Raw genomic sequence first — 27,847 nt, forward strand, 5'->3', positions numbered from 1 at the left:
TACCCCATCGTGTGTCATCTTTAATGAGAAACAAAGCACCGTTTTGTGCAGAGAAGCAGAGCAGTGTAGCCGTGCGTTTGAAGAAGTGGCGGCTGATGATTCCATCGTATTTCCTTTTACAATCATGTACCCGAAATCAGAAATACCAAAAGGAAAAGGCAGTGTTTCACGAGGAGAACATCTATAATCTGAAGTTATTTAATTATCTTTATTTGCGATGGATGTCGGAGGACAATGGAGCAGACTGCCATGGCGGTGGATTACTCTTTCTTTGCTGTTGTGCGTCGTGAATCTGGTTAGTGCACAAGTAAAATACAATGTCCCAGAGGAAGTAAAAGAAGGATATGTTGTTGGAAATATTGCAAAGGAATTAAGCCTTGATGTCCGTAATTTGGCACACCGTCGGTTTCGTATTGTTTCTGGACCTGATGACGCGCTTTTCCAGGTAAATCACAACAATGGGGAACTGTATGTCAATAAGAGAATCGACAGGGAGAAGCTGTGCGATGGAAACGCAGTTTGTTCGATAAGTCTGAAATGCGTTATGGAAGACCCTTTAGAGGTGCATTACGTAGAAATTGAAATTACAGATGTAAACGATAATCCACCAATTTTCCCGAGATCTGAGCAGCAATTTGAAATAGCCGAGCATACGCTTCTAGGAACACGTTTCCAAGTACAAACTGCCAGAGATCCTGATCTGGGAATGAATACGGTTCGACACTATAAATTAAGTCAGAATGAGCTGTTTGATATCGACATTCGGGAAAGGCATGACACAAAAATACCATTTTTAGTTTTAAAGAAAGCGCTGGACAGAGAAAGGCAAGGCAAACATGGACTAATTCTGACAGCCATTGATGGTGGAAACCCACCAAAATCGGGGACTCTTATCATCACTGTTATTGTTCTGGATATAAATGACAATCGGCCCGTCTTCAGCCGCGATTCATATACTGCAACAATTCTGGAAAATGTAGCCCCGGGTACTGTCGTAATTAAAATAAACGCAACTGATTTGGATGATGGAATGAACGGTGAAATCGAGTTCTCATTAGGCGAAAATTTAGAAGGAAAAATACACGACCTGTTTACGCTTGACAAGAGCACAGGTGAATTACAAGTTAAAGGGAAAATAGACTTTGAGGAAACTGATGTAATTAAATTAGATGTGCGGGCATCTGATAAAGGCCAGCCTCCTCTGATTGCTGAAGCAGAACTTAGCATTAAAGTCACAGATATTAATGATAACTCCCCTGAAATTGAGATAACGTCCCTTTCTAACGTTGTATCTGAAAATGCGAATCCTGGAACGGCCATAGCCTTAATCAGCGTATCAGACAAGGACTCGGGGGTCAATGGCAGAGTAATCTGTGCATTGCCTGAAAATATGCCATTTGAGCTGAAATCATCATTTAAAGAGAATATTTATTCATTGGTGACAAAGGGGCGTTTAGATAGAGAAGTTACGTCAAGGTATGAAATAACTGTAACAGCCACTGACTTAGGAAAGCCACCTTTGTCGTCTTTTAAAATATTAAATATACAGGTGTCTGATGTAAATGATAACCCACCAGAGTTTGCCCAGAATTCATATGAACTTTATTTATCTGAAAACAATGTCCCTGGTGATTCTATATTCTCTGTTACTGCCTTTGACAGAGATTTAAACGAAAATGCTGCGATAACATACAACCTAAATCAAGGTGATTTGACATCTTTTCTAAACATCAATTCAGAAACGGGGATTATTTATGCGCTGAAAAGTTTTGATTTCGAAGCAGCTAAAACGTTCCAGTTCCACGTTGTTGCTTCAGACTCTGGAGCTCCATCTCTGAGCAGTAACGTGACAGTGAACGTGTTTATTCTGGATCAGAACGACAATGTTCCAGTGATCTTGTATCCAGTCAGCGCTAACGGTTCTGCTGAGGGTGTGGAAGAGATTCCCCGTAATGTGAACGCAGGTCATTTGGTGACTAAAGTCAGAGCCTATGACGCAGATATAGGATACAACGGCTGGTTATTATTTTCACTGCTGGAAGTTAGTGACCACAGTCTCTTTAGTTTGGATCGCTATACAGGACAGATAAGGACCCTTCGCTCATTCACAGAAACAGACGAGGCCCAGCATAAACTGCTCATTCTGGTCAAAGACAATGGAAACGTTTCACTCTCAGCAACAGCGACTGTGATTGTCAAAGTTGTGGAGCCCAAAGAGGCTTTTGCAGCTTCTGATGTGAAAAACACAGTAAAAGAAGACGAGGAAAACAATGTGACATTTTATTTGATCATCACTTTGGGCTCGGTTTCAGTGCTTTTTGTCATCAGCATCATCGTGTTGATTGTAATGCAGTGCTCTAAATCGACAGACTATTCGTCCAAGTATTTGCAGGAACCAAATTACGACGGGACTCTGTGTCACAGCATCCAGTACAGATCTGGAGACAAACGCTACATGTTAGTTGGACCCAGAATGAGTATCGGCTCTACTATAGTCCCGGGCAGTAATGGAAATACTCTAGTGATACCAGATCGAAGGAGGAGAGATTCTGGAGAGGTAAGAATAATTGTTAATTTCCTTTCGTAGGTATTTTAGTGGATTAGATTTGGTATTTATAAATATAAATGTCAATAATTAGTATGACGGTTTGCGCAGTTTTTCACAAAACGGTCTTTATGTTGTTGTTTTTTATATATGAATTATATTTCATTGTATTTTAATCAAGTCCTGGTGTAACACTCTATGTGTTGCATAGTCTATGTGTGCATTTTTTATATATTTTTTATGTTATTTATTGTTGAGACAAGAGCTGTCTGTTGCAACATGAAACGTGCAAATAATATTTTTGCCGAATTATAAAACGGTCTTCCACCTATTCGAACAATAACACATATTTTAATAAATTTTAAAACTTTTGCAGATTGAAAGATACTGTAAACGGTAACGCTGTAGGTGATTGAAAGGTGCAATGGTCCACTCGGTGTCAGTGTTGCTTTAATTTTTGTTTTCAAGTTCTAAGTCCAGCCCAGGATGATGACGCGTAGGCTTGTATTGTCCTCCTTATCCTGGATGGTACGATCAGAAACGGGAGTTTAAGAATTAGATCTGTTCTCCGTGTGTTTTCAGTTAAATTGTATTGTATTATGCAGATAAAGTGTACATTGTTGTTTGTAATCGCCGAGAATATATTTCTGGCAGTCTCACAGTAATCGTTCTGTCATGGAAGCCGGAGGACAAAGGCGCAAAGGGGCGTACTGGTGGATTGCTTTGTGCTTCTCCTCGCTTCTGTGTTGTGGACAGCAAGTTTCAGCGCAGATAAGATATTCTATTCCAGAAGAACTGAAAGAAGGATCCGTTGTAGGACATATTGCTAAGGATCTTGGCCTTGATGTCAGCACTTTAATAAACAGGAGATTGCGTATTGTGTCTGGATCAAAGGACGCTCTTTTTGAGGTAAATCAAAACAATGGCGTCTTATATGTTCATAAGAAAATTGACAGAGAGGAGCTGTGTGATGGAAATAGCGCATGCTTTATTAATCTGAAAATGGTGGTCGAAGATCCTTTGGAAGTTCACTATGTTGGAGTGGAGGTAACTGATGTTAATGATAATTCACCCACATTTACAGAAGAGGAGCAGCATTTTGAGATTGCGGAACACACCCCAATAGGGACGCGTTTCCAGATACAGGCAGCACGAGATGCTGATACGACTGTGAATAATGTCCGGTCGTATAAACTGAGTCATAATGAGCATTTCGAAGTTGAGACTAAGGACAGACACGACGAAAAAATACCGCTGTTGGTTTTAAAGAAAGCACTTGACCGGGAAAACGCTGCAGAACATAGATTAATACTAACTGCAATCGATGGTGGAAATCCACCACGGTCAGGAAATCTTAACATAATTGTTACTGTCCTTGATGCTAATGATAACCGTCCTGTGTTCAGTCAAGACTCCTATTCTGTAATGGTAAAAGAAAATGCTGCTATCGGTACGGTTTTGGTAAAACTTAATGCAACTGACTTGGACGAAGGTTTAAATGGTGTTGTAGAATACGCCTTCGGAAGAAACCTGAAGCGTAAAGTGCAAAATCTGTTTAAACTCGATAGTGCAACAGGAGAAATTCAGATTAAAGGTGTGCTGGACTTTGAGGACACAGAAGTTTACAAGTTAGACGTACAAGCATCCGATAAAGGCCAGCCACCCTTAGCAGCAGAATCCGTCGTTATTATTAAAGTAGCAGATATAAATGATAACGCTCCTGAAATAGACATCACGTCTCTTTCCAATATAGTTTCCGAGGATTCTAAACCTGGGACTGTAATTTCATTAATAAGCATCAGTGACAAAGACTCCGGTATAAATGGAAATATTATTCTATCTGTTTCTGATAATATTCCATTTGAGCTGAAACCATCAGTTCAAGAGAATATTTATTCCCTTGTAACTAAAGGAAAATTAGATCGAGAACTTGTGTCTCATTATGACATAACAATAACAGTCGCTGATTTAGGACAACCTCCATTATCTTCTTTTAAATCTTTGAGCGTTCAGGTATCAGATGTTAATGATAACAGTCCTGAATTTTCTCAAGATCCGCTTGAATTGTACTTAGTAGAAAATAACGCACCTGGTGCCTCAGTAATGTCTGTGAGCGCATTCGATAACGATTCAAATGAAAATGCAATGATTACGTATCATATTATTAGAGGGGGCGCTGCACAAAATGATATGGCCTCTTTCTTGAACATTAACTCTGAAACGGGAGTTGTTTACGCCTTAAACCGGTTTGATTTTGAAGTAATAAGAAAGTTTCAGTTCCAAGTTGTTGCAAAGGATTCGGGAACTCCGTCTCTGAGCAGTAATGTGACAGTGAACGTGTTTATTCTGGATCAGAACGACAATGTTCCAGTGATCTTGTATCCAGTCAGCTCTAACGGTTCTGCTGAGGGTGTGGAAGAGATTCCCCGTAATGTGAACGCAGGTCATTTGGTGACTAAAGTCAGAGCCTATGACGCAGATATAGGATACAACGGCTGGTTATTATTTTCACTGCAGGAAGTTAGTGACCACAGTCTCTTTAGTTTGGACCGCTATACAGGACAGATAAGGACCCTTCGCTCATTCACAGAAACAGACGAAGCCCAGCATAAACTGATAATTCTGGTCAAAGACAATGGAAACGTTTCACTCTCAGCAACAGCGACTGTGATTGTCAAAGTTGTGGAGCCCAAAGAGGCTTTTGCAGCTTCTGAAGTGAAGAATGCAGTAAAGGACGAGGAGGAAAACAACATGACATTTTATTTGATCATCACTTTGGGCTCGGTTTCAGTGCTGTTTGTCATCAGCATCATCGTATTGATTGTAATGCAGTGCTCTAAATCGACAGATTATTCGTCCAAGTATTTACAGGAACCAAATTACGACGGGACTCTGTGTCACAGCATCCAGTACAGATCTGGAGACAAACGGTACATGTTAGTTGGACCCAGAATGAGTATCGGCTCTACTATAGTCCCGGGCAGTAATGGAAATACTCTAGTGATACCAGATCGAAGGAGGAGAGATTCTGGAGAGGTAAGAATGACGATATTTTTTTTTTTTTTTTTTTTTTTTGTATGGAATTAATAACCCGTACAGCTTCACAGACAGCCGACGACATATGTTTATCGTAAAACTGATGAGCTAACTGCAAGTTAAGAATTTCTGACAATTCTTTTGCTTTACAAAAAAAATAAAAATAAATAAATACATTGTGCATGCTTTATCAGGTTTGCTGTTGTTCCAAGTAGTGACAGCGTACAAGGAGCTGTCCGCTGCGCTGGTTCTGAAATTAGTTGCGGATTTTTTGTAAATTGTGCGTAGTTTGTTTGTGCTCTCACACACGTCAGCACGAGTTGTTTTGGGTGATATCTATATTCACTTTATAAAATTATGTAGCACTTAGGTAAGTGGGACACTGAATTCTGATTAATAATTCATTTTAATAATTTAATGTGGTTTTTATTGATTTGTATATGTGCTTAATGAAAAACTTTTGATGATTTGTTTTCCTGAAGACCACTCGATGTCACTGTTGCTCCAGTATTCGTGTAGCAGATTAAGTCCTGCCCTTGATGATGATGCGAAACGGGCTTTATTGTTCTTCACATTCGCGAACTGATGAACAGTATGACGGTAACAGACTATGCGAACTGTAATAACAGTGGATTAATTTTATTTCGCACGATGTATCAAGCATTACATTGTGGCATCTAATCATCCAGAATATACGGATCATTGGACTAACGTTGCGGTGAACAGTCGCAATGGAAGCCAAAGGACAAAGGCGAGGATATGAGCGCTGGCGGATTTTTCTGTGTTTCTCTTTGCTTGTGTGCTTTGGACAGCAGGTTTCAGCGCAGATTAGATATTCTCTTCCAGAAGAGATGAAAGTGGGATCTGTCGTCGGAAATTGTGCTAAGGATTTGGGTCTTGATGTCACTACATTGGCGGACAGAAGGTTTCGTATTGTGTCTGGATCTAATGACGGTCTTTTCCAGGTAAATCAGAACAATGGCATCTTGTATGTGGATAAGCACATTGATAGAGAAGAGGTGTGTGATGGAAATAGCGCCTGCTTGATTAATTTGAAAATAGTTGTCGAAAAACCTCTCGAAGTCCGTTATATTGAGGTTGAAATCACAGATGTAAATGATCACTCTCCTTCTTTTCACGATAAAGACTTCTATCTAGAGATTTGGGAAAACACTGTAACTGGAACACGATTCGAACTTCAAACTGCTCGGGATCTGGATGTGGGAGTTAATTCAGTCCGCCATTACCAACTGAGTAAAAATGCGCATTTTGACTTGGAAATTAAAGATAGTGTTTATGGAGATAAAACACCTTTCTTAATATTACAGAAACCATTAGACAGGGAATTCACTGAAATACACAGGTTGCTACTAACTGCAGTAGATGGCGGAAATCCACCTAAATCGGGCACTCTTAATATCACGGTCATTGTTCTCGACGTAAATGATAACCGACCTATATGCAATAGCGATACCTTGACGATAACATTGCGTGAAAATGCAATTGTTGACACTGTAGTGATAATTATGAATGCAAGTGATGCGGATAGTGGTTTAAATGGTGAAGTAGAATATGCATACGGTAGAAACATGAAACCAAAAATACATGAAATATTTCAATTAGATCGCACGACTGGTGAAATACGAGTTAGAGGCTTAATTGACTTTGAAGAAAATGAAATCTACAGTTTGATGATAAGAGCCTCAGACAAGGGTCTTCCTCCTCTGAACACCGATTGTCAGCTCATCATTAAAGTTGAAGATGTAAATGACAATAAACCAGAAATACAAGTAACATCTCTTTCAAATGTAGTTTCGGAGGACGCCAAAATTGGAACTGTTATTTCTCTCATAAGTGTAAGTGACAAAGATTCTGGGATCAATGGAAAAGTTGTGTGTAGTCTATCTGACAGTGTGCCATTTGAGTTAAAACCGTCTGTTCAAGATAACATGTATTCCCTTGAAACAAAAGAACGTTTAGACCGAGAGTTAGTGTCCGAATACAATATAAAAATAACAGCAACAGATTTAGGTGAACCTTCTTTGTCAGCATATAAAACAATGTTTGTACAGGTGTCAGATGTTAATGATAATGTCCCACAATTTTCGTCAAATCCTCTAGAGCTTTATTTAACTGAAAATAACCCTTTAGGTGCTTCTATATTTTCTGTCAGTGCATCAGACAGAGATATTAATGAAAATGCTGCCATAACTTATCATATAATTAGAGATGGTGGTATACAGAACGATATGGCAACTGCTATGAATATAAATTCGGAGACGGGTGTTATTCACGCACTAAAGAGCTTTGACTTTGAAACTGTTAAAAGGTTCCAGTTTCACATACTTGCAACAGACTCTGGAGCTCCATCTCTGAGCAGTAACGTGACAGTGAAGGTGTTTATTCTGGATCAGAACGACAATATTCCAGTGATCTTGTATCCAGTCAGCGCTAACGGTTCTGCTGAGGGTGTGGAAGAGATTCCCCGTAATGTGAACGCAGGTCATTTGGTGACTAAAGTCAGAGCCTATGACGCAGATATAGGATACAACGGCTGGTTATTATTTTCACTGCAGGAAGTTAGTGACCACAGTCTCTTTAGTTTGGACCGCTATACAGGACAGATAAGGACCCTTCGCTCATTCACAGAAACAGACGAAGCCCAGCATAAACTGATCATTCTGGTCAAAGACAATGGAAACGTTTCTCTCTCAGCAACAGCGACTGTGATTGTCAAAGTTGTGGAGCCCAAAGAGGCTTTTGCAGCTTCTGATGTGGAAAACGCAGTAAAAGACGAGGAGGAAAACAACGTGACATTTTATTTGATCATCACTTTGGGCTCAGTTTCAGTGCTTTTTGTCATCAGCATCATCGTGTTGATTGTAATGCAGTGCTCTAAATCGACAGACTATTCGTCGAAGTATGTGCAGGAACCAAATTACGACGGGACTCTGTGTCACAGCATCCAGTACAGATCTGGAGACAAGCGGTACATGTTAGTTGGACCCAGAATGAGTATCGGCTCTACTTTAGTCCCGGGCAGTAATGGAAATACTCTAGTCATACCAGATCGAAGGAGGAGAGATTCTGGAGAGGTAAGAATGGCAGGTTCATACTAATTACAGCTACTGTTTTGCTGTGCTTTTGTTATACATTATAGTTTTAATTTAGGCAATATGTTATACCTTTACCTAGTCATGATTTCACAGCACTCAATCTTGTTCAGTAAGCAACTTTATTTGACAGCTTTTATTTTCTGTTCGTGACCGCAGATTAAAGGGAGCTGTCCATTTAGTTGGTGCTGAATGTCCTTTTTTTAATTTTATAAAGTCCTAAAAAATGTCAATTGTTGCAAAAAACTGTTGATATACATGTTTTTTTGTTTCAGATGTGTATGTGTTTATTTTATCCTATTTCATTGGCATTCTTTCGAAATCACGCATTTTTGTCTTTGCTATATATGAATACCTTAATTGTATTTATGTCCGTGATCCGTTTAATTTGCTACATTTTTAGTTATAGTGAAAATTTATAATGGTATTTTCGCTTAAGTGACTTTTGTAATGGGTTAGACAGGAGATGTAACACCTTACTGTGCACGATACAGAGTTGTTCAATCCTTTAGAATTATTCATCATTTTTAAGGGATTATTGTTATATAATATATATATATATATATATATATATATATATATATATATATATATATATATATATATATATATATATATATATATATATATATATTAAATTAACTGTATACCGCTCGGTGTCAGTATTGCTCTATGTTATGATGAAGAAATGCCCTGCCTAGATGGTGACATGCGCAGTGCTGCATTGTTCAGGAGCCATTATGAGCCGAAGAAAATTATAGTGCTTAGGGTGGGCTGACGATGGGACCTAAGACATAATTTCCTGATTTCTGGTACTACACGGTTTATCCTGTTGATAACCACGGATAATAGATGTCTAGTTCTTGAATATTTTTTTGTTTTAATTGCTCGCCATGGGTAAGGATGGACAAAGGCGCAGATGGGGATACAGCTGGATTGCTTTGTGTTTGTTGATGCATTGTGAACAGCATGTTTCGGCACAGATCAGATATTCTATTCCGGAGGAGGTGAAAGAGGGATCACACGTGGGAAATATTGCTAAAGATCTCGGTCTTGATATCAGTTCGTTAGAGCACAGACGATTCCGTATTGTTTCTGGATCTAAGGACAGCTTTTTCCAGGTAAATCAGAACAATGGCATCTTATACGTTCACAAGAAAATCGACCGAGAGGAGATTTGTGATGGCAATGGCGCATGTTTGCTAAACTTAAAGATTGCAGTTGAAAATCCACTCGAAGTCCACTACGTCGAGGTTGAAATAACAGATGTGAATGATCACTTCCCATCTTTCCCAGAAAAAGACGTTCACGTAGAAGTTGCAGAAAATACTGTAAAAGGCGCTCGCTTTGATCTTCCAATCGCAAGAGATTTGGATGTTGGCGTTAATTCTGTTCGGTCCTATCGCCTCGGACAAAATGATAATTTTGAGATAGAGGTAAGAGACAGTGAATACGGAGATAAAAGTCCTTTTCTACTTTTACAAAAACCGTTAGACAGGGAAAGTCAAGAGAAACACATATTAACATTTATTGCCATCGATGGTGGAAATCCACCTAAATCAGGCTCTTTAAATATAACTGTGTCGGTCCTCGATGTTAACGACAACCGCCCAGTATGCAACAGAGACACATACACTATTTCTTTAAAAGAAAACGCCTCTCCCGGTTTTACTGTAACATTTGTTAATGCAACTGACCCTGATGAGGGCGTTAATGGAGAAGTTGAATATACTTACAGTAGAAACGTGCAGCGAAAAGTACATGATATTTTTGATCTGGACAAGGTAACAGGTGAAATACGTGTAAAAGGCAAAATTGATTTTGAAGAGAACGAAATTTATAGCTTAAACATTAAAGCATCAGATAAGGGACGCCCTCCTATGAACACTGACTGCAGAGTTATCGTTAAGATTATTGATGTCAATGATAATGAACCTGAGATTGAAATAACGTCTTTGTCTAATATTGTTTCTGAAGACTCAAAGCCAGGCACAGTCATTTCTCTTATTAGCATAACAGACAAAGATTCAGGAATTAATGGTAAAGTTGTTTGCAGCTTGTCAAAGAATGTACCGTTTGAGCTGAAACCATATGTTCAGCAGAATATGTATTCTCTAGTGACCAAAGAGAGTTTGGACCGGGAGGTTGCATCCCATTATGACATCACAGTAACAGCTACTGATTTAGGCAACCCAGCTCTTTCAGCTTCAAAATCTCTGAGTATAGAGGTGTCCGACGTCAACGATAATACACCACAATTCCCCCACAGCCTTCTTGAGATGTACCTGTTTGAAAATAACCCACCTGGACAGTCCATATTTTCTGTTAGCGCCACTGACGAAGACAAAAATGAAAATGCTCATATTACGCATCATATTGTAAGAGGCGACCAGACACAAAACGACATGACTTCATTCCTTAATATCAATTCTGAAACAGGCGTGATTAGTGCTCTCAGAAGTTTTGACTTTGAATTATTAAAAAAGTTTCAGTTCCACATACTTGCAACAGACTCTGGAACTCCGTCTCTGAGCAGTAACGTGACAGTGAACGTGTTTATTCTGGATCAGAACGACAATGTTCCAGTGATTTTGTATCCAGTCAGCTCTAACGGTTCTGCTGAGGGTGTGGAAGAGATTCCTCGTAATGTGAACGCAGGTCATTTGGTGACTAAAGTCAGAGCCTATGACGCAGATATAGGATACAACGGCTGGTTATTATTTTCACTGCTGGAAGTTAGTGACCACAGTCTCTTTAGTTTGGACCGCTATACAGGACAGATAAGGACCCTTCGCTCATTCACAGAAACAGACGAGGCCCAGCATAAACTGATCATTCTGGTCAAAGACAATGGGAACGTTTCACTCTCAGCAACAGCGACTGTGATTGTCAAAGTTGTGGAGCCCAAAGAGGCTTTTGCAGCTTCTGATGTGAAAAACACAGTAAAAGAAGAGGAGGAAAACAACGTGACATTTTATTTAATCATCACTTTGGGCTCGGTTTCAGTGCTTTTTGTCATCAGCATCATCGTGTTGATTGTAATGCAGTGCTCTAAATCGACAGACTATTCGTCCAAGTATTTACAGGAACCAAATTACGACGGGACTCTGTGTCACAGCATCCAGTACAGATCTGGAGACAAACGGTACATGTTAGTTGGACCCAGAATGAGTATCGGCTCTACTTTAGTCCCTGGCAGTAATGGAAATACTCTAGTGATACCAGATCGAAGGAGGAGAGATTCTGGAGAGGTAAGAATGGCTGATTGATTCTAATTCATCGTCTTGGTTTGTTTTTATTTTTATAAGGTAAAATTATGATTTCTGCACTCAGTTATGTTTTCATAGGGCAAAACCTGTTCAGTAATTTATTCGACCGCTTTGATCGTCTGATCGTATTGTTAGCAACCACAGATCACAGGGAGCTGTTCACTGTTTTGGTGCTGAAATTATATTCCGTTCCTTTGAGGATATGCTTAATTATTTATTAAGGCGCATTTGTTTGTGACGCTTAAAATACTTAAATGACTAATTTTGGATGTCATGAAACATTTTTAAAACAATGTCAGTCCTCGGGATTAATAAAGGTTGTGAAAAAAATCTTTTTTTTTTTTTTTTTTTTTTTTAATCTGAACATATTGTAGGGTTTATACCTTCAGTATTTTTAAAACTTAGTTATGCTTTTAAAAAGTTAAGTATTTTAATCCACTTGGTGGCGTTGTAGCTCCAGTATTTGTCCAGAATATTGAGTCCTGCCCCTGATGATGACACAAATAGGCCTTTTTTTTTTTTTTTTTTTTTTTTACACACACCGGAAAGGCTCCGGATACATATGCCGTACTGCCGGTACTTAAAGACTGATTTCATATTTGCTCATTTTCTCATGGTTGTGCTTGCCATAAACATCCAACTACGACCTTTAATACTCGAGGATATTTACAACTGATCCTAGAGAAACTGTTTGCTAAATCGCTCGTGATGGATGCCGGAGGACAAAGACGCAGATGGGAGTACTGCTGGATTGCTATTTGTATTTCTTTTATTCTTGCATTTGGACAGCGAGTTTCAGCTCAGATAAGATATTCAATTCCAGAAGAAGTGAAAGAAGGAACAGCTTTGGGAAATATTGCTAAGGATTTGGGTCTTGAAGTAAGTAGCTTGGTGGACAGGCATTTTCGAATCGTTTCTGGATCTAAGGAGGAGCTGTTTCAGATAAATCAGGAAAATGGCGTTTTGTACGTCCATAAGAAAATCGACAGAGAGTCTTTGTGTGCTGGCAGCGGTGTTTGCATGGTAAATTTAAAAACCGTTATTGAAAATCCTCTCGAGATACATTATGTGGAGGTAGAAATATCAGATATAAACGATCATTCTCCTAGTTTTCCTGAAAAAGAGCAGCGCCTGAGAATTTATGAAAATACACTGCCTGGTGCTACTTATCAGTTACAGGCAGCCGTTGATCCAGATTCTGGAACGAATTCGGTCCGGACCTATAAGTTAAGTCCTAATGATCATTTTGAAATTCGACTGAGAGAGAGTGATGAGGATAAGGTACCATTTTTAGTCCTGAAGAAGGCTGTTGATAGGGAGATTACAACTACATACAAGTTACTTTTAACAGCAGTTGACGGAGGGAATCCTCCGAAATCTGGCATTCTTAACATTACTATTACTATTCTAGATATAAATGATAATCATCCTGTTTTTAGCCGAGATACATATTCTGTTACATTAAAGGAGAACTGTATTACTGGCACTGTGGTTATCCGTGTAAATGCAACTGATATGGATGAGGGCACAAACAGCGATATTGAATACAGTTTTGCCACGTTAAATAGCGACGTGAATGAATTTTTTGAACTCGATCAGGTCACAGGTGAAATACGTGTAAAGAGAAAAGTTGATTTTGAAGCTGCAGAAGTTTATAAACTAGATATTCAGGCATCGGATAAGGGATATCCACCTATGTCTGCAAACTGTAGAGTTGTTATTAAGATTATCGATGTGAATGACAACTGGCCAGATATTGAGATTACGTCACTTTATAAGAACATCCCTGAAGATTCTAAACCTGGAACGGTCATTTCTCTCATCAGTGTGACTGATAAAGATGCAGGGATCAATGGTAAAGTGATTTGTCAGTTAATCAGACATATTCCCTTTGAACTTAAGCCTTCTTTCAAAGACAATATGTACTCTTTGGTGACAAAAGATCGGTTAGATAGAGAAACGAGTTCACAGTACGAAATTACAATGACAGCCTCAGATTTAGGACAGCCGTCGTTGACTGCATCGGCCACTATAACCGTTCAGATTTCTGATGTTAATGATAACGCTCCGGAATTTGCAATAAATCCTTTAGACCTCTATATAATGGAAAATAATGCAGCCGGTTCGTCTATCATTTCTGTAAGCGCCTTTGATAGAGACACTGCTGAAAATGCCATGATATCGTATCATATAATTAGAGGTGATGGAACACCGAATGATTTGTCATCTTTTTTAAATATAAATTCCGCCACTGGTGTTGTTTATTCGCTGAAAAGCTTTGACTTTGAAACACTAAAGACTTCCCACTTCCATGTTCTCGCTACGGATTCTGGAACTCCATCTCTGAGCAGTAACGTGACAGTGAACGTGTTTATTCTGGATCAGAACGACAATGTTCCAGTGATCTTGTATCCAGTCAGCGCTAACGGTTCTGCTGAGGGTGTGGAAGAGATTCCCCGTAATGTGAACGCAGGTCATTTGGTGACTAAAGTCAGAGCATATGACGCAGATATAGGATACAACGGCTGGTTATTATTTTCACTGCTGGAAGTTAGTGACCACAGTCTCTTTAGTTTGGACCGCTATACAGGACAGATAAGGACCCTTCGCTCATTCACAGAAACAGACGAAGCCCAGCATAAACTGATCATTCTGGTCAAAGACAATGGTAACGTTTCACTCTCAGCAACAGCGACTGTGATTGTCAAAGTTGTGGAGCCCAAAGAGGCTTTTGCAGCTTCTGATGTGAAAAACACAGTAAACGACGAGGAGGAAAACAACGTGACATTTTATTTAATCATCACTTTGGGCTCAGTTTCAGTGCTGTTTGTCATCAGCATCATCGTGTTGATTGTAATGCAGTGCTCTAAATCGAAAGACTATTCGTCGAAGTATGTGCAGGAACCAAATTACGACGGGACTCTGTGTCACAGCATCCAGTACAGATCTGGAGACAAACGGTACATGTTAGTTGGACCCAGAATGAGTATCGGCTCTACTTTAGTCCCGGGCAGTAATGGAAATACTCTAGTGATACCAGATCGAAGGAGGAGAGATTCTGGAGAGGTAAGAATAGCAGGTTCATACTAATTACAGCTACTGTTTTGCTTTAATATTTGTATACGTTATATGCGTTATGCCTCTATAGTAATGATCTATAGCACAAAAACTTTTTAAATACTTTGTTTGACAGATTTTATCGTCTGATCGTGCATATCCTAAGCGTGCAGGCAGTTGTTCACTGCCTCTGACATTTTTATTCATTTGTTTAATTATTGTTATAATAATAATAATAATAATAATAATAATAATAATAATAATAGCATTGCTTCTTCTTCTTCTTCTTCTTCTTCTTCTTCTTCTTCTTCTTCTTCTTATTATTATTATTATTATTATTAAACTGTTTGCTAATCGCACGTGATGGAAGCCGGAGGACAAAGGAGTAGATGGGGGTACTGGATTGCTTTTTTTAATTTATTTTTTTAATTATTGGATTTGGATTGGAAATTTCAGCTCAGATAAGATATATATATATATATCTTGCATTTCTTAATTAAGAAAAAAAATAACACTCTCAATGGTAAAAAAAAAAAATGACTGAAAATATGCAATCATAAAACCCATAATTTCTTGATGTTTTTTTTTTTTTTTTTAGATGCAATCATGCATTTTTGTCTTTGCTTTCTAAATATTGTAAATGTATTTATGTCCATGATTCGACTGAACTGCTATTTTCTTTTTCAGCTATGTTGCCATTTAATTGTATAATGGGATTTTCACATTAAGTGACTTTTGTTATAGGTTCGACAGAAGATGGTACAGAGTTGCTAAATCCTCCAGAATTATTAATATTATTTAAGATATTAGTTGTTTGAAATTAACAGCATACCGCTCGGTGTCAGTATTGCTCTATGATGTAATGGAGAGATTACGTCCTGCCTAGATGGTGACATGCGCAGTGCTGCACTGTTCTGTACATTTCAGAAGCCACTGTGAGCCGAGAAAAATTATAGTGCTTATACGGTGGGCTGACGATGCGATTTAAGACATAATTTCCTGATTTCTTTTACTACACGGTTTATCCTGTTGATAATAACCACGGATAATAGATGTCTAGTTCTTGAATATTTTTTGTTTTAATTGCTCGCCATGGGTAAGGATGGACAAAGGCGCAGATGGGGATACAGCTGGATTGCTTTGTGTTTGATGATGCATTGTGAACAGCATGTTTCGGCACAGATCAGATATTCTATTCCGGAGGAGGTGAAAGAGGGATCACACGTGGGAAATATTGCTAAAGATCTCGGTCTTGATATCAGTTCGTTAGAGCACAGACGATTCCGTATTGTTTCTGGATCTAAGGACAGCTTTTTCCAGGTAAATCAGAACAATGGCATCTTATACGTTCACAAGAAAATCGACCGAGAGGAGATTTGTGATGGCAATGGCGCATGTTTGCTAAACTTAAAGATTGCAGTTGAAAATCCACTCGAAGTCCACTACGTCGAGGTTGAAATAACAGATGTGAATGATCACTTCCCATCTTTCCCAGAAAAAGACTTACAGATTAAAATAGCGGAAAACACTTTAAAGGGCACTCGCTTTGGTCTTCCAACCGCAAGAGATTTGGATGTTGGCGTTAATTCTGTTAGGTCCTATCGCCTCGGACAAAATGATCATTTTGAGATAGAGGTGAGAGAGAGTGAAGACGGAGATAAAAGTCCTTTTCTACTTTTACAAAAACCGTTAGACAGGGAAAGTCAAGAGAAACACATATTAACATTTACTGCCATCGATGGTGGAAATCCACCTAAATCAGGCTCTTTAAATATAACTGTGTCGGTCCTCGATGTTAACGACAACCGCCCAGTATGCAACAGAGACACATACACTATTTCTTTAAAAGAAAACGCCTCTCCCGGTTTTACTGTAACATTTGTTAATGCAACTGACCCTGATGAGGGCGTTAATGGAGAAGTTGAATATACTTACAGTAGAAACGTGCAGCGAGAAGTACATGATATTTTTGATCTGGACAAGGTAACAGGTGAAATACGTGTCAAAGGCAAAATTGATTTTGAACAAAATGAAATTTTTAGACTGAACATCATGGCATCTGATAAGGGACGCCCTCCAATGGATACAGACTGCAGAGTTGTTATTAAGATTATTGATGTCAATGATAATGAACCTGAGATTGAAATAACGTCGCTATCTAATATTGTTTCTGAAGACTCAAAGCCAGGCACAGTCATTTCTCTTATTAGCATAACAGACAAAGATTCAGGAATTAATGGTAAAGTTGTTTGCAGCTTGTCAAAGAATGTACCGTTTGAGCTGAAACCATATGTTCAGCAGAATATGTATTCTCTAGTGACCAAAGAGAGTTTGGATAGGGAGGTTGCATCCCATTATGACATCACAGTAACAGCTACTGATTTAGGAAACCCAGCTCTTTCAGCTTCAAAATCTCTGAGTATAGAGGTGTCCGACGTCAACGATAATACACCACAATTCCCCCACAGCCTTCTTGAGATGTACATGTTTGAAAATAACCCACCTGGACAGTCCATATTTTCTGTTAGCGCCACTGACGAAGACAAAAATGAAAATGCTCATATTACGTATCATATTATAGGAGGCGACCAGACACAAAACGACATGACTTCATTCCTTAATATCAATTCTGAAACAGGCGTGATAAGTGCTCTCAGAAGTTTTGACTTTGAATTATTTAAAAAGTTTCAGTTCCACATACTTGCAACAGACTCTGGAACTCCGTCTCTGAGCAGTAACGTGACAGTGAACGTGTTTATTCTGGATCAGAACGACAATGTTCCAGTGATCTTGTATCCAGTAAGCGCTAACGGTTCTGCTGAGGGTGTGGAAGAGATTCCCCGTAATGTGAACGCAGGTCATTTGGTGACTAAAGTCAGAGCCTATGACGCAGATATAGGATACAACGGCTGGTTATTATTTTCACTGCTGGAAGTTAGTGACCACAGTCTCTTTAGTTTGGATCGCTATACAGGACAGATAAGGACCCTTCGCTCATTCACAGAAACAGACGAGGCCCAGCATAAACTGCTCATTCTGGTCAAAGACAATGGGAACGTTTCACTCTCAGCAACAGCGACTGTGATTGTCAAAGTTGTGGAGCCCAAAGAGGCTTTTGCAGTTTCTGATGTGAAAAACACAGTAAAAGACGAGGAGGAAAACAACGTGACATTTTATTTAATCATCACTTTGGGCTCGGTTTCAGTGCTTTTTGTCATCAGCATCATCGTGTTGATTGTAATGCAGTGCTCTAAATCGACAGACTATTCGTCCAAGTATTTACAGGAACCAAATTACGACGGGACTCTGTGTCACAGCATCCAGTACAGATCTGGAGACAAACGGTACATGTTAGTTGGACCCAGAATGAGTATCGGCTCTACTATAGTCCCGGGCAGTAATGGAAATACTCTAGTCATACCAGATCGCAGAAGGAGAGATTCTGGAGAGGTAAGAATGCCCGATTAATTCGAATTACAATCAGCGTGTTGTTTTGGAATTGTAGTACGTTATAGTTGCAAAATAGTATTCTTTTACATTTTGATTCTCGCAGGGAGCTGTCCGTTGCGTTGGTGCTGAAATGATATGCAAATCCTTCAGAATATGCTTCATTGTGCTTACATTTTTTATTTAATTTTTTGTCTTGAAAACATTTTAAAACACCAATGTAAGTTGACAAAAATACTGAATGGATCTAAACTTAAATATACTTCATTTATGATTACGTTTATTGTTTGTGTGTGTGTGTGTGTTAAATACTCATGGTGGTGAATTTTAAGCGGTTTTCAAGTGTTTTAAACCACTTGGTGGCGGTGTTGCTCCAGCATTTGTCCAGAATATTGAGTGCTGCCCCTGACGATGACGTAAATAGAGCTGTATTTACATTTTTTTTTTCACACACACTGGAAAGGCTCGGCATGCATGAACAATACGCTGCGCTGACGGTACCTAAAAAGACCGAGTTCATTTAGTTATTTTCTCATGTATTTGCTAAGAATATTCTTCTGCGGCCTCTAATATTCGAGGATATATACAATTGATCCTAGAGAAACTGTTTGCTAATCGTCTAATCGCACGTGATGGAAGCCGGAGGACAAAGGAGCAGATGGGGGTACTGGATTGCTTTTTGTATTTTTTCAATTGTTGGATTTGGCCAGCAGATTTTAGCTCAGATAAGATATTCAATTACAGAAGAAGTGAAAGAAGGAACAGCTTTGGGAAATATTGCTAAGGATTTGGGTCTTGAAGTAAGTAGCTTGGTGGACAGGCATTTTCGAATCGTTTCTGGATCTAAGGAGGAGCTGTTTCAGATAAATCAGGAAAATGGCGTTTTGTATGTCCATAAGAAAATCGACAGAGAGTCTTTGTGTGCTGGCAGCGGTGTTTGCATGGTAAATTTAAAAACCGTTATTGAAAATCCTCTCGAGATACATTATGTGGAGGTAGAAATATCAGATATAAACGATCATTATCCTAGTTTTCCTGAAAAAGAACAGCGCCTAAGAATTTCTGAAAATACACTGCCTGGTGCCGATTATCAGTTACAGGCGGCCGTTGATCCAGATTCTGGAACGAATTCGGTCCGGACCTATAAGTTAAGTCCTAATGATCATTTTGAAATTCGAGTTAGAGAGAGTGATGAGGATAAGGTACCGTTTTTAGTCCTGAAGAAGGCTGTTGATAGGGAGATTACAACTACATACAAGTTACTTTTAACAGCAGTTGACGGAGGAAATCCTCCGAAATCTGGCATTCTTAACATTACTATTACGATTCTTGATACAAATGATAATCGCCCTGTATTTAGTCGAGATACATATTCTGTAACATTACAAGAGAATTCTGCTGTTGGCACGGTGGTAATTCGAGTAAATGCAACTGATATGGATGAGGGACCAAACAGTGAAATTGAATACAGTTTTGCAGCATTAAATAGCAAAGTGCATGAGGTTTTTGATCTCCATCAGGTCACAGGTGAAATACGTGTAAAGGGAAAAGTTGATTTTGAAGATTCAGAAGTTTATAAACTAGATATTCAGGCATCGGATAAGGGACATCCATCGATGTCTGCAAACTGTAGAGTTGTTATTAAGATTATCGATGTGAATGACAACTGGCCAGATATTGAGATTACGTCACTTTATAAGAACATCCCTGAAGATTCTAAACCTGGAACGGTCATTTCTCTCATCAGTGTGACTGATAAAGATGCAGGGATCAATGGTAAAGTAATTTGTCAGTTAAACAAAAATATTCCCTTTGAGCTTAAGCCTTCTTTAAAAGACAATATGTACTCTTTAGTGACAAAAGATCGGTTAGATAGAGAAACGAGTTCACAGTACGAAATTACAATGACAGCCTCAGATTTAGGACAGCCGTCGTTGACTGCATCGACCACTCTCAGCGTTCAGATTTCTGATGTGAATGATAATTCGCCAGAATTTGTAATAAATCCTTTAGACCTCTATATAATGGAAAATAATGCAGCCGGTTCGTCTATCATTTCTGTAAGCGCCTTTGATAGAGACACTGCTGAAAATGCCATGATATCGTATCATATAATTAGAGGTGATGGAACACCGAATGATTTGTCATCTTTTTTAAATATAAATTCCGCCACTGGGGTTGTTTATTCGCTGAAAAGCTTTGACTTTGAAACACTAAAGACTTCCCACTTCCATGTTCTCGCCACGGATTCTGGAACTCCATCTCTGAGCAGTAACGTGACAGTGAACGTGTTTATTCTGGATCAGAACGACAATGTTCCAGTGATCTTGTATCCAGTCAGCGCTAACGGTTCTGCTGAGGGTGTGGAAGAGATTCCCCGTAATGTGAACGCAGGTCATTTGGTGACTAAAGTCAGAGCCTATGACGCAGATATAGGATACAACGGCTGGTTATTATTTTCACTGCAGGAAGTTAGTGACCACAGTCTCTTTAGTTTGGATCGCTATACAGGACAGATAAGGACCCTTCGCTCATTCACAGAAACAGACGAGGCCCAGCATAAACTGATCATTCTGGTCAAAGACAATGGGAACGTTTCACTCTCAGCAACAGCGACTGTGATTGTCAAAGTTGTGGAGCCCAAAGAGGCTTTTGCAGTTTCTGATGTGAAAAACACAGTAAAAGACGAGGAGGAAAACAACGTGACATTTTATTTAATCATCACTTTGGGCTCGGTTTCAGTGCTTTTTGTCATCAGCATCATCGTGTTGATTGTAATGCAGTGCTCTAAATCGACAGACTATTCGTCCAAGTATTTACAGGAACCAAATTACGACGGGACTCTGTGTCACAGCATCCAGTACAGATCTGGAGACAAACGGTACATGTTAGTTGGACCCAGAATGAGTATCGGCTCTACTATAGTCCCGGGCAGTAATGGAAATACTCTAGTCATACCAGATCGCAGAAGGAGAGATTCTGGAGAGGTAAGAATGCCCGATTAATTCGAATTACAATCAGCGTGTTGTTTTGGAATTGTAGTACGTTATAGTTGCAAAATAGTATTCTTTTACATTTTGATTCTCGCAGGGAGCTGTCCGTTGCGTTGGTGCTGAAATGATATGCAAATCCTTCAGAATATGCTTCATTGTGCTTACATTTTTTATTTAATTTTTTGTCTTGAAAACATTTTAAAACACCAATGTAAGTTGACAAAAATACTGAATGGATCTAAACTTAAATATACTTCATTTATGATTACGTTTATTGTTTGTGTGTGTGTGTGTGTTAAATACTCATGGTGGTGAATTTTAAGCGGTTTTCAAGTGTTTTAAACCACTTGGTGGCGGTGTTGCTCCAGCATTTGTCCAGAATATTGAGTGCTGCCCCTGACGATGACGTAAATAGAGCTGTATTTACATTTTTTTTTTCACACACACTGGAAAGGCTCGGCATGCATGAACAATACGCTGCGCTGACGGTACCTAAAAAGACCGAGTTCATTTAGTTATTTTCTCATGTATTTGCTAAGAATATTCTTCTGCGGCCTCTAATATTCGAGGATATATACAATTGATCCTAGAGAAACTGTTTGCTAATCGTCTAATCGCACGTGATGGAAGCCGGAGGACAAAGGAGCAGATGGGGGTACTGGATTGCTTTTTGTATTTTTTCAATTGTTGGATTTGGCCAGCAGATTTTAGCTCAGATAAGATATTCAATTACAGAAGAAGTGAAAGAAGGAACAGCTTTGGGAAATATTGCTAAGGATTTGGGTCTTGAAGTAAGTAGCTTGGTGGACAGGCATTTTCGAATCGTTTCTGGATCTAAGGAGGAGCTGTTTCAGATAAATCAGGAAAATGGCGTTTTGTATGTCCATAAGAAAATCGACAGAGAGTCTTTGTGTGCTGGCAGCGGTGTTTGCATGGTAAATTTAAAAACCGTTATTGAAAATCCTCTCGAGATACATTATGTGGAGGTAGAAATATCAGATATAAACGATCATTATCCTAGTTTTCCTGAAAAAGAACAGCGCCTAAGAATTTCTGAAAATACACTGCCTGGTGCCGATTATCAGTTACAGGCGGCCGTTGATCCAGATTCTGGAACGAATTCGGTCCGGACCTATAAGTTAAGTCCTAATGATCATTTTGAAATTCGAGTTAGAGAGAGTGATGAGGATAAGGTACCGTTTTTAGTCCTGAAGAAGGCTGTTGATAGGGAGATTACAACTACATACAAGTTACTTTTAACAGCAGTTGACGGAGGAAATCCTCCGAAATCTGGCATTCTTAACATTACTATTACGATTCTTGATACAAATGATAATCGCCCTGTATTTAGTCGAGATACATATTCTGTAACATTACAAGAGAATTCTGCTGTTGGCACGGTGGTAATTCGAGTAAATGCAACTGATATGGATGAGGGACCAAACAGTGAAATTGAATACAGTTTTGCAGCATTAAATAGCAAAGTGCATGAGGTTTTTGATCTCCATCAGGTCACAGGTGAAATACGTGTAAAGGGAAAAGTTGATTTTGAAGATTCAGAAGTTTATAAACTAGATATTCAGGCATCGGATAAGGGACATCCATCGATGTCTGCAAACTGTAGAGTTGTTATTAAGATTATCGATGTGAATGACAACTGGCCAGATATTGAGATTACGTCACTTTATAAGAACATCCCTGAAGATTCTAAACCTGGAACGGTCATTTCTCTCATCAGTGTGACTGATAAAGATGCAGGGATCAATGGTAAAGTAATTTGTCAGTTAAACAAAAATATTCCCTTTGAGCTTAAGCCTTCTTTAAAAGACAATATGTACTCTTTAGTGACAAAAGATCGGTTAGATAGAGAAACGAGTTCACAGTACGAAATTACAATGACAGCCTCAGATTTAGGACAGCCGTCGTTGACTGCATCGACCACTCTCAGCGTTCAGATTTCTGATGTGAATGATAATTCGCCAGAATTTGTAATAAATCCTTTAGACCTCTATATAATGGAAAATAATGCAGCCGGTTCGTCTATCATTTCTGTAAGCGCCTTTGATAGAGACACTGCTGAAAATGCCATGATATCGTATCATATAATTAGAGGTGATGGAACACCGAATGATTTGTCATCTTTTTTAAATATAAATTCCGCCACTGGGGTTGTTTATTCGCTGAAAAGCTTTGACTTTGAAACACTAAAGACTTCCCACTTCCATGTTCTCGCCACGGATTCTGGAACTCCATCTCTGAGCAGTAACGTGACAGTGAACGTGTTTATTCTGGATCAGAACGACAATGTTCCAGTGATCTTGTATCCAGTCAGCGCTAACGGTTCTGCTGAGGGTGTGGAAGAGATTCCCCGTAATGTGAACGCAGGTCATTTGGTGACTAAAGTCAGAGCCTATGACGCAGATATAGGATACAACGGCTGGTTATTATTTTCACTGCAGGAAGTTAGTGACCACAGTCTCTTTAGTTTGGATCGCTATACAGGACAGATAAGGACCCTTCGCTCATTCACAGAAACAGACGAGGCCCAGCATAAACTGATCATTCTGGTCAAAGACAATGGGAACGTTTCACTCTCAGCAACAGCGACTGTGATTGTCAAAGTTGTGGAACCCAAAGAGGCTTTTGCAGCTTCTGATGTGAAGAACGCAGTAAAAGAGGAGGAGGAAAACAACGTGACATTTTATTTGATCATCACTTTGGGCTCGGTTTCTGTGCTTTTTGTCATCAGCATCATCGTGTTGATTGTAATGCAATGCTATAAATCGACAGACCATGCTTCCAAATATTTACAGGATACAAATTACGACGGGACTCTGTGTCACAGCATCCAGTACAGATCTGGAGACAAACGGTACATGTTAGTTGGACCCAGAATGAGTATCGGCTCTACTATAGTCCCGGGCAGTAATGGAAATACTCTAGTGATACCAGATCACAGGAGGAGAGATTCTGGAGAGGTAGGAGTATGCAAATTATATTAAACAACATTTTCTCAGGTTTAGTGTCTTCAATGATGTTTTATGTTTTCATATTTTATGTTTGATATTTGTGCTTGGGAATTAAGCTTTGAACGCTGTAATGAATTTTCGCTGTCCATGGTTCTGAAATGTTTCACTCTTCCGGGGTAACAATACATTCGTTTCCTAGGTTTTTTATATTTTTATTTATTTATTTATTTTATTTTTTTTACACGTGAGAATTTAGACTTACTACTCCTTTTGTACCATGTGGTGTCAGTGTTACATAAGGATATGGCGTAGAGCTTTGGCCCTGCCTATCTACATGTGGTGCGCATGGCTGTTCCGTTCAGTAAAACTGTGACAGCAGCTGTCGAGTACATCGTGAGAAGCGGAAATATAAATATTCTATATTTTTATCGACGCTGTTTAATCAAGATTGTTGCATCTGGGAAAAGACCATTTCAACTGAACACCAATTTTAAAGGAATTATTAACGATGGACGAACAGAGACGCAGATGGGAGAACTGGTGGATGGCTTTGTGTTTCTCTTTTTTTCTCTGCATCGGGCCGCAGGTTTCAGCTCAGATAAGATACACTGTTCCAGAGGAAATGAAAGAGGGATCTGTTGTGGGTAATATTGCTAAGGATCTGGGACTCGACGTGAGTACTTTGGTGGACAGACGGTTCCGTATCGTCTCTGGTTCTAAAGACGCGTTTTTTCAAGTAAATCAAAACAATGGCGAATTGTATATTCAGAAAAGCATAGACAGAGAAGAGCTTTGTGACGGAAACGGTGCATGTGTATTAAATCTAAAAACTGCGGTCGAAAATCCTTTAGAAATTCACTATGTTGCAGTTGAAGTGACAGACATAAATGACAACCATCCTAGTTTTACAGAACATCAACAACATTTCGAGATTGCAGAACACACCCCTATAGGAACGAGCTTCCAGTTGCACGCAGCACGAGACCAGGATGCCTCACCTTATTCGGTTCGTTTGTATAAATTGAGTCAGGATGAAAATTTCGAGATTGACATCAGAAACAGCGATGAGGAAAAAATCCCCTTTTTAGTGTTGAAAAAACCACTCGATCGCGAACGTAAAGCAGAACACTTGCTAATTTTGAAAGCCCTCGATGGTGGAAACCCTCCAAATTCAGGTACCCTTAACATTACCGTTACAGTATTGGACAGTAATGATAATCGTCCCGTGTTCAGTCAAAACACATACTATGTCAGTTTACAGGAAAATTCCCCAACTGGAACGACTTTGATTACAATAAAGGCATCTGATAGCGACGAGGGCACAAACGGTGAAATTGAGTATTCGCTTGGTAAAACTTTAAAGCGCAAAGTTTATGACATATTTCAGTTGGATCACATTACAGGCGAAATTAAGGTTAAAGGTGAGATAGACTTTGAGGACACAGATGTATATAAACTGGATGTTCAGGCTTCAGATAAAGGTCAGCCTCCTTTGTCTGCCCAAGGTCTAGTTATTATAAAAATACAAGATATAAACGATAATCAGCCTGAAATTGAGCTGACTTCATTATCTAATGTTGTTGCTGAAGACTCTAAACCTGGAACAGTTATTGCGTTGATTAGTGTCTCAGATAAAGACTCTGGTGTAAATGGTAAAGTTATATGTAGTCTCTCAGAGAATGCTACTTTCGAGTTGAAAGCATCTTTTCAAGATAATATGTATTCGCTGGTGACAAAAGGACATTTGGATCGTGAACTTGTGCCCCATTATGACATTACAATTAGAGCAGCTGATCTAGGTCAGCTGCCCTTATCATCCATCAAAACTTTAAGCATTCAAGTAGCAGATGTGAATGACAACCCGCCTGAATTTTCGAATAGTATCCTTGAGCTTTACATATATGAAAATAATGCTCCTGGAGCCTCAATATTCTCTGTGAGAGCATTTGATAAAGATGTAAATGAAAATGCATTGATATCATATCAGATAAATAGAAGTGGAGGGACACAGAATGACATAAGGCCATTCTTGAACATAAATTCAGAAACAGGAGTTATTCATTCGCTTAAAAGTTTTGATTTCGAAGCAGTTAAAACATTTCAGTTCCACGTTGTTGCTTCAGACTCTGGAACTCCGTCTCTGGGCAGTAACGTGACAGTGAACGTGTTTATTCTGGATCAGAACGACAATGTTCCAGTGATCTTGTATCCAGTCAGCGCTAACGGTTCTGCTGAGGGTGTGGAAGAGATTCACCGTAATGTGAACGCAGGTCATTTGGTGACTAAAGTCAGAGCCTATGATGCAGATATAGGATACAACGGCTGGTTATTATTTTCACTGCAGGAAGTTAGTGACCACAGTCTCTTTAGTTTGGATCGCTATACAGGACAGATAAGGACCCTTCGCTCATTCACAGAAACAGACGAGGCCCAGCATAAACTGATCATTCTGGTCAAAGACAATGGGAACGTTTCACTCTCAGCAACAGCGACTGTGATTGTCAAAGTTGTGGAGCCCAAAGAGGCTTTTGCAGTTTCTGATTTTAAAAACAAAGTTAAAGACGAGGAGGAAAACAATGTGACATTTTATTTGATCATCACTTTGGGCTCGGTTTCAGTTCTTTTTGTCATCAGCATCATCGTGTTGACTGTAATGCAGTGCTCTAAATCGACAGACTATTCATCCAAGTATTTACAGGACACAAATTACGACGGGACTCTGTGTCACAGCATCCAGTACAGATCTGGAGACAAACGGTACATGTTAGTTGGACCCAGAATGAGTATCGGCTCTACTTTAGTCCCTGGCAGTAATGGAAATACTCTAGTCATACCAGATCACAGGAGGAGAGATTCTGGAGAGGTAAGCAAATTATTTATGCATCTGTGTATTCATTGTAGGGAACAATCAATGCAGAAGTCACCTGCTCTCTGTGGTACTGAACCTGTTCAGGCTGTTTTTCCAGTGGAACACTATTAGTGTCTGTCTATCTTAGATTCAGACTTTATTAATTGTTTAAGCTTAGGATTTACATTACAAAAGCACATGGATATTAATAAACATATAGCCAATTTATGAGTAAATGAAAAAAAAGAAAGTACTAATAAAATAAGTAGGAATAGAGAATTTTGTTATTCTGTTTCCTTTTATGAATTTTGCACAATCGTTGTACTGTTGTTCTTTGTCATAACAGGCCTTTCATAACTTGCAGCTAGGTTTGAGCATCTCTGATGGGATCTTTTCTTGGGTCTGATGAAATTTATTGTGGTGGGCTGTGAAGTAATGAAATTTTTTTTACTAATATGTATAATTTAGTCATGTTAATAAAGTGCAATTATGTTTCCATTTCATTTAGTGTGCAGTGCAGTCTTTCATTTGCCAGTTCTGTCTGTGCCTGTTCATCTATATGGCGAGATT

The 27,847-nt window shown here is 39.1% G+C and overlaps 7 protein-coding genes across 10 annotated transcripts in view; all 7 read left to right on the forward strand.

The window, feature by feature from the left end:
* Positions 1-2,587, forward strand: LOC113066494 (protocadherin alpha-2). The gene has a single exon (XM_026238361.1). The coding sequence runs from the start codon at positions 218-220 to the stop codon at positions 2,585-2,587; it is 2,370 nt and encodes a 789-aa protein (XP_026094146.1). The 5' UTR covers positions 1-217.
* A 391-nt stretch (positions 2,588-2,978) lies between these two features.
* LOC113067277 (protocadherin alpha-8) lies at positions 2,979-5,986 on the forward strand. The gene has a single exon (XM_026239630.1). It carries the CDS (start codon positions 3,221-3,223, stop codon positions 5,630-5,632), a length of 2,412 nt encoding a protein of 803 aa, XP_026095415.1. The 5' UTR covers positions 2,979-3,220; the 3' UTR covers positions 5,633-5,986.
* Positions 5,987-6,023: 37 nt separating this feature from the next.
* LOC113067278 (protocadherin gamma-A5-like) lies at positions 6,024-8,772 on the forward strand. The gene has a single exon (XM_026239631.1). It carries the CDS (start codon positions 6,313-6,315, stop codon positions 8,698-8,700), a length of 2,388 nt encoding a protein of 795 aa, XP_026095416.1. The 5' UTR covers positions 6,024-6,312; the 3' UTR covers positions 8,701-8,772.
* Positions 8,773-9,363: 591 nt separating this feature from the next.
* LOC113067279 (protocadherin gamma-A11-like) lies at positions 9,364-12,205 on the forward strand. The gene has a single exon (XM_026239634.1). The coding sequence runs from the start codon at positions 9,588-9,590 to the stop codon at positions 11,961-11,963; it is 2,376 nt and encodes a 791-aa protein (XP_026095419.1). The 5' UTR covers positions 9,364-9,587; the 3' UTR covers positions 11,964-12,205.
* A 293-nt stretch (positions 12,206-12,498) lies between these two features.
* LOC113066495 (protocadherin alpha-3-like) lies at positions 12,499-15,053 on the forward strand. The gene has a single exon (XM_026238363.1). It carries the CDS (start codon positions 12,672-12,674, stop codon positions 15,051-15,053), a length of 2,382 nt encoding a protein of 793 aa, XP_026094148.1. The 5' UTR covers positions 12,499-12,671.
* Positions 15,054-15,704: 651 nt separating this feature from the next.
* On the forward strand, positions 15,705-18,488 carry LOC113067281 (protocadherin gamma-A11-like). Its single transcript, XM_026239635.1, has one exon. The coding sequence runs from the start codon at positions 16,113-16,115 to the stop codon at positions 18,486-18,488; it is 2,376 nt and encodes a 791-aa protein (XP_026095420.1). The 5' UTR covers positions 15,705-16,112.
* Positions 18,489-18,840: 352 nt separating this feature from the next.
* The window catches only part of LOC113067284 (protocadherin alpha-C2-like), a 114,392-nt gene continuing 105,385 nt past the window's right edge, over positions 18,841-27,847 (forward strand). Inside the window, exon 1 of one of the 4 annotated variants that reach the window (XM_026239663.1) lies at positions 18,841-21,454. In XM_026239663.1, coding sequence (XP_026095448.1) covers positions 19,100-21,454 — 2,355 coding nt within the window. In that variant the 5' untranslated portion in view covers positions 18,841-19,099. Of the gene's footprint in view, positions 21,455-21,823; positions 24,439-24,772; positions 27,293-27,847 lie in introns of those variants that run through there. The other 3 variants (XM_026239670.1, XM_026239667.1, XM_026239666.1) reach the window with 3 other exon arrangements.

The sequence above is a fragment of the Carassius auratus genome, chromosome 50 (assembly GCF_003368295.1).
Source record: "Carassius auratus strain Wakin chromosome 50, ASM336829v1, whole genome shotgun sequence".
Taxonomy (NCBI): domain Eukaryota; kingdom Metazoa; phylum Chordata; class Actinopteri; order Cypriniformes; family Cyprinidae; genus Carassius; species Carassius auratus.

Bases quoted from the DNA above. Each gene is read 5' to 3' on its own strand.
- LOC113066494 (XM_026238361.1), top strand. From the start codon at position 218: ATGGATGTCGGAGGACAATGGAGCAGACTGCCATGGCGGTGGATTACT.
- LOC113067277 (XM_026239630.1), top strand. From the start codon at position 3,221: ATGGAAGCCGGAGGACAAAGGCGCAAAGGGGCGTACTGGTGGATTGCT.
- LOC113067278 (XM_026239631.1), top strand. From the start codon at position 6,313: ATGGAAGCCAAAGGACAAAGGCGAGGATATGAGCGCTGGCGGATTTTT.
- LOC113067279 (XM_026239634.1), top strand. From the start codon at position 9,588: ATGGGTAAGGATGGACAAAGGCGCAGATGGGGATACAGCTGGATTGCT.
- LOC113066495 (XM_026238363.1), top strand. From the start codon at position 12,672: ATGGATGCCGGAGGACAAAGACGCAGATGGGAGTACTGCTGGATTGCT.
- LOC113067281 (XM_026239635.1), top strand. From the start codon at position 16,113: ATGGGTAAGGATGGACAAAGGCGCAGATGGGGATACAGCTGGATTGCT.